The sequence below is a fragment of the Lepisosteus oculatus genome, chromosome 28, assembly GCF_040954835.1.
Source record: "Lepisosteus oculatus isolate fLepOcu1 chromosome 28, fLepOcu1.hap2, whole genome shotgun sequence".
In the NCBI taxonomy this organism is placed as follows: domain Eukaryota; kingdom Metazoa; phylum Chordata; class Actinopteri; order Semionotiformes; family Lepisosteidae; genus Lepisosteus; species Lepisosteus oculatus.
Window position 1 is genome coordinate 9,178,356 of NC_090723.1, and position 11,106 is coordinate 9,189,461.

General features: G+C 48.4%; 1 protein-coding gene across 2 annotated transcripts in view; it reads right to left on the reverse strand.

The window, feature by feature from the left end:
• The window catches only part of skap1 (src kinase associated phosphoprotein 1), a 161,109-nt gene extending 151,012 nt beyond the window's left edge, over positions 1 to 10,097 (reverse strand). Inside the window, exons 1-2 of one of the 2 annotated variants that reach the window (XM_069185748.1) lie at positions 9,809 to 10,097; positions 5,561 to 5,666 (exon numbers count right to left, since the gene is read on the reverse strand). In XM_069185748.1, coding sequence (XP_069041849.1) covers positions 5,561 to 5,666; positions 9,809 to 9,848 — 146 coding nt within the window. In that variant the 5' untranslated portion in view covers positions 9,849 to 10,097. The remainder of the gene's footprint in view (positions 1 to 5,560; positions 5,667 to 9,808) is intronic. The other variant, XM_069185746.1, reaches the window with a different exon arrangement.
• Positions 10,098 to 11,106: the final 1,009 nt, after the last annotated feature.

Sequence of the window (11,106 nt, forward strand, 5' to 3'; positions counted from 1 at the left end):
AGTTTCCCCTGCTTTACCGCCAGTGAAACCAGTGCAGTTTCTGGAAGAAAGAGAGAGGAGGGACAGGTGAAGAACACTGTTTCCTTTAACGGTGCAAGGATACGACCTGGAGGAGAGAGACTTTTCTTTCCAGGATTTAATGCTAGGCCAGAGGGTTTTCAACACAGGAGCTGTGTGTGTGCGTGCACGTGCCGGAGTACACTGAAGGGGGGCTCGGAAGGGGAGCATGACAACGAGGCCAGGCCTCCAGGATTTAAGCACTGTCGTGTTGCTAGCTCATTAAATGCCTTCACCACGAAAATGATTTAACACAAACATTCCCTGTAGTCGACTCCGACTAATTAGAAAACAACTCTTCCCCAAGAAATGGAGAGATTGGTGTTGGGGGGGCGAGGGATTGGGGGGCGACTTCACTGACCTACTTCAACTAAAATTAGATTGAGCAAATCCAGAACACCCAGGGCTGTGACTGCTGCTCTCTGCCAGCTTAAATATCCAGTTTTACTGCTGCTTCCAGCCAGCCCGCGTCTGCCAAATCAGAGCACACAAGACTCCGGGCGCAGCGCGATACGTAAATATTGAAAGTGCCTGCCCTTTACATCAAGAATCCCTAACATTTGCAGAGCCTGTTACTGAACGTGCTGACAGATTTGAACAAAGACTTGTTCTGTTTATAACGCAGAAGACATGAGGCCAGCACTTCAGCCTGGGAAGGCAGACACTGTTTAAAGGGACCAGTTCCACACACCTGACAGGGGGCAGTTTTGCAACTCAGAAACTGGTGTAATGGGTGGATGAGTCCATTATGAATCCCATCTGAACTTTTAAGATTTTAAAGCAAATTTTCAACTCACCCCCACTAGAAAACTGAAATCAAAGAGCCTGTGATTGAGAACCAGGAGAGAGGGGTTTCCACCAGGGCTGAGAACCACTGCCCTAACACACAGCACCATCAGAGCGACTGCCATGAATTTAAGAAAAACAATCTTTAAAAGTTGGAATATCCACTTGTTTTCTCTCTCTTCTGGACGCTGTAAAGTCATGAAGTCATACACTACAGACTAACGCATGCAGACACCTACACACACTTGAAAAACATGAAAACATTTTGCTTTGCATGTCTACAAAGTCAACAAGGAGGAAAGAGGCTTCCTGTTTTGTCACACAAGTCGTGCCTAATAATCTCTGAATCTTGCGTGTCTGTGAGGTTCTGCGACAAGACGCTTAATAACACGTCAGCTGCTTAAATACCAGAGCAAAATGCTTCAAACTTGATTATCATGAACACAAGAGCAATACATTTAACTGTATAATCCATTACACGCTTTATTACAGTGGTCCTGACTAGTATTTAAGAGAGAGTTCCCTTTTCCGACTTCCCTTAAAACTCTTCCTTCTCTGATTGGATTGTTTTTTCCATCTTAAACAGCCTTACTGCCAAATCAGTCAACTCCCGATGACAGCAACGTCATGCACAGTGACAGAAACAAGACCGTTTTACTATAAAACGCCAAGGAAAACCCCCAAAATAAAAAGTTAAAAGACTTTCCCAGCGGCTCATCACCCCACTGGGCTTTCGCATTCCTCAGGCAGGAAGCACCAGCAAGGCCGATGAACAGAACGGGCACCCAGATCATCTTGGGCCGCGCTTATGAATATCATCAATTAATCTGGATGTGACCTTTCTCTCCCCAAGCAGGATGTTTTTCCACATCGTACAAAGAACAAGCCTGCATGCTCCCAGCCTCTCGCGATCAATTGCCTCAGCTGACCCACTGGCGGTCGGCATCCCGGCAGATCCACTCGCTTCATTTCTTCCGTGAAACCGAAGGAGCGGCTTGGCTCTGGAGGCCAGATCCTCAGGAGAGTTGAAATTTAGTGTCCTCCCCTCCACTGGAGCAGTATAAATTTCTTTTATTGCAACGATTATAACTGCATACAGGGGACGGGGGAGCTTAACAGTTTAACAATGTCAGATTTAAGGGAGTAAATTACTTTTTGAAGAGCTCGCTGCCGTTCCGCTGCCTCGATGTTGGACCTATAATCCTTAGCAGAGTTGAGCCACGCTGAGCTTGGCTTTGCTTGTGAGAGAATTGCCCCATGAGTGTTTTACCACATAAGAAGGAAGGGCAAAGTGGCCTTAAAGCATCCACAGAGCTAAGAGAAATATACACTCACTGCAGCTCAGTAGAAAACTATCCCCCCCCCCCCCCCAAGATTTTCTTTTTTCAGGAACAGGTACTGCCGTGCATTTTCCTATAAACCTGATTTTTTTTCCCCCTCTCTCGCTCATCACAGGGAAAGGAAATATTACATCCATCATGAGAAATCTACATAACAGACGAGGCTCTTGCTCAGTAAGAAAGGGGACCGTATTGAAATCTCATTTTCCCCAAAACATTTGCGTTGCCCTCTCTTGTCCAGGCACTTCGCTTTGCATTACAACTTTCAAAATAAACCGCAATATTGGTTTGTATTGGAATTTCATCTTGTGTACAGAAAACCATCACAAAACCAGGGGCAAAATGAGGGGGAGGGGGGCATGTGGGTTGTTTTTACACAATCGCCAAGGGGATTCTCATCTTGTCGTACACAGAGCCTACTTCCTGCGCCAGCACTACAAACAGAGGTCACCAGCACCGTGACACACATCTGTGCGGAGAGCTGCTCTCTCCAGGTTCAGGGGTATGAACAGCATTCCTGTGCCCAGGGCCGGATGGCTACACCAGTACCCATCAGGTTATGCTGCTGTGATCCCATGTGCAGGGTTACCAACAACAAGAAAAAAGCAGGTATTACAAAAATAGTCAACTTGTCTGTCCATCTACAGTGTTGAAATTTTATTTCACAGACAATTTGAAACTCATAAGGAAGAGCATTAATCAGATTCCTGTAGTAAATACCACTAATCCCTTCTTCAGAAGCAGCAAAAAAATAGCACAGAACAATACATTCATTAGGACAAGCACAGAGCTGGTGACAGCTCTCGCAAATCGTTTGTTATGGCTTCCGGCAAGTCAGCCACAAAACCACCGCCGCCTTCATACACAAAATAAAAAAACAAAGCAGCCATTCTTTCACTCATATGGTGCTCTTCATCACAGACAAATACACCACACAGAAAGGCAATCTATTTTTCTCCAACTCCAAAAAAAAGCTCTTTTTTTTCCCCCTCCTACCGAGACAGACATGAATGAAAGTGTCTGAATTCTTCAGGTTAAAGAGGTCCACTAGCTATTCTGCTGGTATGGGAGGGGGCACACTCTACACACCTGGGAGAGGCCAGGCCGGTCCTGAAGAGCCGCTGGCCACCTGGTCACCCGGAAATCATCAACTGGTAAAGACGCGGAACGCGTGCTGCGTTCTGATCGACGCAGGAATGAAACCGGTTTTAGTTACAAGGAAACCAGGAGCGACACCCAGCTGAACGACTCGACCGCTTCAGTGGTCAAAAGGAAATCGCTCCACGCGTTTAGAAAAAGGTGATTCAAGGACGACCCATAGAGCCGTCTGCACTGTGGTTCCTGGGGCCAGGTCAACCCAACTCTGTAACACGCAAAATGAACTGTTCTGATTCTGCTACAGTGGGGTGGGTGGGGGGTTAACGATTTCAGTATTTTATAGTTGTTTCCAAGAAACTTTAAAAGACCATGACTGAGTTATAACTTGTCCCAGCAGACGTAAGGTACCAAGGCTGACATGTAGCTTCACATCCTCAGAAAACTGGACTGTAGACCGCTTATGAATGTTAAAGCAGCCAGAACCCTGACCAGGTCTAGTGCAAGTGTTCACATTACTCCTATCCTGGAGTCCTTGCACTGGCTTCCGGTCAAATTCCACGTAGACTTTAAAATCCTCATGCTCACCTATAAGGCTTTACATGGCTTGGCACCTCAATACCTGTCTGAACTTTTTTTTGTATCGCCCTACTTTTTTCTTTTTACAACAAATCACCTGAAAAACCAAGATCTGGCATGAGAAAAAGTACACAAGAATGTAGAGCCCTGTTATTTCTTTCAATCCGTACATCCTTGAAAAGGCATCTGTAACTTCCGAGGCTGCAGAAGTGAGCTCTAATCAGGCTCGCGATCTAGATCATTCGAGTGTAGGCTCACAGGAGGCTGCGAGGAGCAATGTGTTGGTTCCTCGGAGTTAAAGCGTTTCCGTTAGGGATTTTTTTTTTTTGTGAGCGATTGCGTCACTACCTCGGAGACAATCGGCCCCAGCCTCCACAAAGCGGCGCTTCTGCAGGTGAACGCGACGCAGGAAGAAATACTGTGCCGCTGCCGCCGCCGCCACGGCGCCGTGCAAACCACACGTCGCCAACGTTCGCAGCTCGGCAACTGGCGTCGGCTTCGTCTCGAACAGCAGGGGAGGCAGCTCCTCCCGGCTCCCCCAAGGACGAGTCGGCCCACAACAAAGGCCGCGCCACCTCCCGAGGAGACTACCAACGTGCACCTTCGGTCTGTCCGCTGGCTGCGTTTCGAGCTCCCCCAGCCCCTGGGAGTCTGCAAGCAAGGGCCTTGAGGTGCAGCAACACCACGGCGATGGGACAGTGCAGCACAACCCCCAGGTCTTGGGTCCCCCGGCAGCCCCACCCACGTTCACCGACGAGAGAGAGGAAAAAAGAGCGCTCGACACCGACCTGACTGTCTAGATTAAAATATAGGCTCGCGGGAGGCAGACCGGAGGCCGTGAATGTGTACTGTAAAGCAGTGGGTTTGCTGACAGGTCTGCTCGGTACAAGGGAATTCCAGTTTCAACGAATCAGCCACAAAGCCAAGCTTGTTTGAATGCAACCAGGTCTCAGCTAATTTAAGGCTCATTCTGACATTGACTGCCTTTTAAAAATCAAACATTAAAGTCATGATCGTAACCCCCTTTTATGATAACTGGCCCCAGGTGGAATTTATTACAGCGTTTTACAACATAGGGGATTCCCTCCGTCTGCCTAGGAAAACCCCAAACCATCTCATTAATGCTCCTCTATAATTCAAATCCACCGAAGCCCCGCGCGGCGTAGGCGGGACTTTTGAAGTAAAAAGCGTGGCTGTGTTGATAAATGGCTCCTATAAAACTCTTGCAGATCTCCCGACGGATAAGCTAATATCTTGCAAGTAATCCTCTGTTATTACTCTTCTCAAATCTTGCTTTACACAAAGCTCAGGGGGCGAAAAAGTGGAGGAATACATGTGCCAATGCGTCTCCGGTGACACACGATGCAGACCCCCCCCATATTTAAATAAGCAGTGATGGGATCAAGGTCTCCCTTCCTCTTCTCTCCCTCTTCGCTCTCTGCTGCATCCAGGAGGGCGGTCGAGGGATACTCACTCCGCCCTGACCACACAGGACCTCGAGCTCGACAGCGAGGCCTTCCGATGCCTTCCGCAGCAGGACTGTGCTTGCAAGCACCACTTCCTCTTCCGCTCCAGGGCTGTCTGAGCCACTCCGGAGGGGAACCCAGCCCGAGGCCCGAGCTCAACTCCAGCCGTGACCCCCAGCCCTAACTCCACCCCCTGCTCCAGCCCCAGGAGGAGACAAACACCGGACCAGCACTCACCTTCCTCTGACCACCCGGAAGTTGCGGAGCAGGGTTTCCCGCGTGTCCTGGCTGTACTTGCCGAGGGTCTCGTCCTGCAGGACTTTGCCGACGTAGAACTCGCAGTCTAAGAGGACAGGAGAGCAGAGGTGCAGAACATTAATCGCCAACATCTTCCTCACCGCTGTCATGGCTATCGTGTACTCACAGGCCAAGGAATCTTGACCTCCACCCCCTAGTTTCTCCCAGCGACCGACATATACCAATCATACAGCACACTGGGATACAGGATAAAGATGAACCATCCAGGGAATCCTTCTGGGGGTTATTAGACACTGCCAGGCAAAAAGGACTCAACCTGTTTGGCCTTGATCAGGGAGGACTAAGAAGGGACCCGATTCAAGTCTTTAAAACACGTTGCAGGAAGGGCCAAAGTTCTGAATGGACTTCAGGATCAACAGTGAAACACCAACCACAGGACAAGAGGAAATGACACAGATTAAAATGGAGAACTGGAGCCATTTCTCTGCGCAAAGGGTGTCTGGAACAAGCTGCCAGGCCATGCTGTTGGAGCCGATCCCCTGAGCTTCTTTCAAGGAAACCCTGGCTGAACGACTACTAATGAGCCATGTGGACTGAAAGGCCTCATTGTTTGCACCCTTACTTTAAATCTTAATTACACTTCGGGAAGCGGTGAATAATCTAGCTCCTGACACTGTCTTACAATATTAACACCTAGGCTCCAGCTGTGTAGATTCAAATGGACACCAGTTAATAATGCGCACAGCCCCTGCTGCAGAGCTCCCCCCTCTCTCTCTCTCGTGATTAGCAAGACAGGCACCGAGCGGGCAGGCTTTGCCACGCTCAGGCTGTCAGGAGGCAGAGCCGGCTTTGATGCACACGATACACTGATACGTGACACACAATTAATCTCCATTCAGATCCAGCCGCAAGTGTCGGGAGTGAGGAGAGCGAGCGGGAGAAATCCGCTTCCACCACCAGATCTGAGGAGTTCAGCGGCTTTAATTCCCCGACAGTCGGATAAGCGGGAATCATGCGCGTTAAAAAGGGGGCTGGCAGGCAGGGAAATGAGTTGTTTACAGGAGTGTCAGCCTCGCGGGCGCGATAAAACGGCGCAGAGCTCCCTCGTCAACACAGAGAAAGAGAAACGGAGGTGTAGGTGGCATTCTCACTCACATTAGACGGACCTAATGAAGTGACAGGCCCCTGACAGCTCCAACCTACACTGCTCTTGCCACACTGCAGGACAGGGGGCACCGTGTAGACTTTAAAATCCTCATGCTCACCTATAAGGCTCTGCATGGCTTGGCACCTCAGCACCTGTCTGAACTATTATCGCCCTACTCCCCACCTCACAACCTCCGCTCTTCTGACTCTGGTCTCCTTACTGTCCCCCAAGCCCGTCTACATTGTATGGGCGACAGGGCCTGCTCCTGTTATGCCCCCAAGCTCTGGAACTCTCTCCCCAAGGATATCAGAGTCACCTTCTCTAAACTCCTTCAAATCCAGACTCAAAACCCTCTTCTTCAGAAAAGCCTTTACTTAACTGGTTCCATTCTTCACCCCTCTGCTTTTCTTAGTACCACCATCCACGGTCTCCTCTGTGTATTGTCATTGTGTTTTATCTTGTGTATTCTTCTTATTTATTGTTGTTATCATTCTGTAAAGCGCTTTGAAATGCCACCTTTAAAGGCGCTATATAAAATAAGTTTATTATAATTATTATTATTATTATTATTATTATTATTATTACTAGCACTCCAAGGAGGTGGGTAAGCCCACGTTGCTCAAATCAGCGATCAATTTGTCCACTTAGCTCAGGTGTTGAACCCCTCAGGTTCTGGAAGGCAGTACAGTCAGTTTCGCTGCCCCGCGTCTCTGAATTACTTCATTAAGCAAATGACCTTCCTGCTGCAGCCTTTAGAAACCAGTGCTTTAAGATAAGAATGGACAACTTCGGTCTTCAAGGGCCAGGGGTCTTCGGGATTTACTGGTACATCCCAATCAGCAACTTATCAAAATGTAAAACAATCAGGGTTTGTGACTTATACTCATAATGTGTTCATTTACGATCAGAGACAGAAAGAAAAGCTGAGTGCCCTGCTCTAAGTAAAGAGCTTCAGTGCAGCAGAAATGTATGTTCACTCCCAAACAATTAGCGCTTCAACAATTTTAATTTTAAAGTTTTAAAGTTAAAAGCGCAGATTCGTAAACTTATAAAGCAGGTTTTTAACAAATCAGCTGGGATCCCAAGCTTTTTCGATGTGCTGCATGTTTCAACTCCCCTCCCCCTCACCAATGCAGAATTTATGGTCTCAAACTGAACAACTCAGTGAGTCTTCACACGCATCTCTCCTACCCAGCAAGCAGCACATATTCGACAACAGAGAAGAATTTCTCAGGTGCATCCTCTGTGCTGGGGCTTTCCAAAGTAAGTGAGGAGCGAACCACGTTCTTCCTGCACGACAAATTTACAAAAATAATTTTGCTAGGAAGCACCAAGTCAAATCCAAAGACGGTCAGTTTACATTTACATTCATGTCTCTACAGCCCTGCCCATCAGAAAAAGCTGTGTAAACCTTACAACCTCGGTGTGATCTTTTACACATACAGCTGATGCTCACCATTCAAATCCCCTCTCACTCTGTAGACCACCTACTTTGTATCCTTTGACAAAAAAAAAAGACTTTCCTCCCCATCTCCTTGTTCTTGCCCAAGCTGGCCACATCTTCATGCCCACCACTGGGTAATCAAACACTGCTTTATTGCATTCGCGGGATTGTAGCATCTTGAAAGATCGCTAAGCAACTCTCATGCAGGAGGGGGACCCAGTTTGTCTGCCACCACATTGCAGCCCCACCTGGGTGCCGCAAGCAGCCCCCACAGCACACTAGAGCAAGGGGAGGAGTGCAAAACTGCTGCACCAGTTGCATTAAGACGGAACTCTAAGGAGGTCAGATTGTACAGCAGTGGAAATCGGCCAGGACTACATTAACACCCCCATATTCTGGCATGAGGTTGCAACACTAAGTAGTTAGGCCTGGATTCAAAACTCTCATCCAAATGATATCTAGTGGAACGAGGCCTTTTACAGTAGACAAAACCTTGAAAGCCAATTAAAAAACATTACAAAATTACACCGAATGTACACATGCAAACGTCAGGGTTTGTTTTGTTTTGTTACAGTACGTATCTGACAGGGTGTTATCCATGCCCGTTGACCTATGCAAATACTTGTCAAAGGACTGATACACATTGTTCCGGAAATGCAAATCATCGCCTGCAATCCAAAACTCACATTTGCGCCTTTTAATTCCAGGCCAGTTTCAGTCCTCACCCATTTAAAGCCATTTTTGCACATGCCAATTTGGATAAATTCCAGTACATACACACGAGTACCCAGGTGTTCGAGGTCCCCTCTCTCTCTCATTCTTATGCTGTAACAGTATTTAAGCGTGCTTTTGAAATACAAAGGGGGAAACAAAAACACGATTCGGAGAGAAATTCACAAGCACAGCCCATACAAGCACCAACTCAAGCAGATGGGTTAAATGGTACCCGAGCCGCGCCCCGACTACATCAGCCGCCATCGGACTCCTTGTGACGCCCTTGAAAACTCCCAAGCAGCCCAAATTCAGCTACTTTCCCCATGAAGAGGCACCAGCCTTCAGACTCTGAAAGAACAAACTTCAGGGGTCTGTAAAACTACAGATTCACGACTCGAGGGAGCGCCTTTCGTCTGTCCTAGGCCGCTTTTGACCGGTGTCCTGCGGCTGGGGCCGCTATCCTCCCTAGTAGAAAACGTTATACTTTAAAAAAAAATGATTTCCCAAAAGCGTCAGGAGCGGGTGGCCACAAAATGGGAATCCTACAGCTTTGTAGGGGTGCACCCGTGACAGTGAATGGGTTCTCATCCCGGTGCTAACGACGCTTTCCTGGCCTAATTCGGCGCGTCCAGGCTACCACGCCACCAGCGTCGCCAGTACGATCAACCCAGCGTCGCCACAACGCATTTCTTTCAAAGAGGGAGCCTAGACTGGCACCGCCAGCAGATAGCAGATCAAATGAGCAGTCCTTAGTCATTCTCTGTTGCTGCTGGGTTTTTTAATTTAACGACGAGTCCAGCGGGACAGAGCTGAATCCTCCAGTGTTTCCCAAGCCGCTCATGTGAAATTCTCAGGGATATCTACAGGTTACATTTAAACTTTAAAAAAAAAAAAAGGTCAGTGAACGAAAGCTGAAAGTTACCTTCGAGAAGTCTTTTAATGTCTGCGGGGACGACGTCCATGCTTGCGCGTCCTTGCTCCACCTGATGCGGAGAGGTGTTGCGGTCCAGGTCGAGCAGGGCAGGCGAGCGCTCGCACTCGGCGACGGGGGAGAACGAGCCTGACCTCCACCTCTCCACCTCCGCCGGTGAGCGCGCCCGGGGCGGGGGCGCGGGCGCGCACACGCGCAGGCACCTGCCAGCCCCGCAGAACTGAAATTGAAAGCGGGCGCGCGTGGGTCGGGTTTAGTCAGAAAAAAAAAACTCCCTCGCGCTTCAGCTCCGTGCACAGGGTGTCTCGGGTTCACCCCCCCCCCAGCTGCAGAAAAAGTAGCAAGCGTACTTCTCGTGTTGTTGCTTCGTACAGATGCTATGAATCGTAAAAACGAGCACTTTAAGATACAGCTGTTGAGATGTTAAAATGTGAACTTGAAAAGCGTGCATTTTACTTTACTGCTTTGCGCGCCGATTAATTCATAAACACAGTTACATAAGCCTCCCAGAGATTCAGCTGCTACACCTCCTCCTAGCAGACATTAAATCATAGGTTTTGATTCTGGGGGAGGATGACGGGGGGAGGGGGGGGCGTTGCGTCACTCTTTTATATATTTATTCTCTGAAAGGGTCGGAGTTGCCGTTTGAGAGACAACTGTTAACGCTCGAGTGCTTCCTGATGAGAGACTTAGAGACGTGATTTCCAGATTTGGAAAAAAAACAAAACAAAACAATCTTTTCTTTCCCCAGCTGAGCGCGAAGTCCGGGGGGCCTGTCGCGGCGCGCTGACAGACTCCTGGCTTCATCCGCGCCTCCGAATTAATTCCCGGGCGCGCCCGAGTTTGAATCCTTGAACGTGCGGCCCCCACCTGGGTGATGCGCCAGTCCGCTCCCCCACACACCCGCTCTCAGTGGGGAGGAGAGCAGAGGGATGAAGCCCGTTCAGAGAGGGGGGTTCGAATCGTCAGAACTTGAGGGGTGAATACAGACCCTGCCGAAAGGTGAAGATGAAGACGAAAATGATGTGTTAACATGAACATGTCATCTTTTTTTCACAAGCTGCTTCCTACGAAGTGTTTTCCATGAAATATGTATGTTTTTACCTGCAACTATGGCCATTAAAGTTATTAGTTTGGGATTTTGTAACAGTCTTTTTGTAGATGCCCTTTGCAACTCCTACAGTGCTTGTTAATCCTTTTTTGACATCATCTGCGAACTTGACCAATTTGTTATTCACACCAGAGTCCAGGTCAGTGACAGAAATTAGAAACCTCAGTGGTCCAAATAC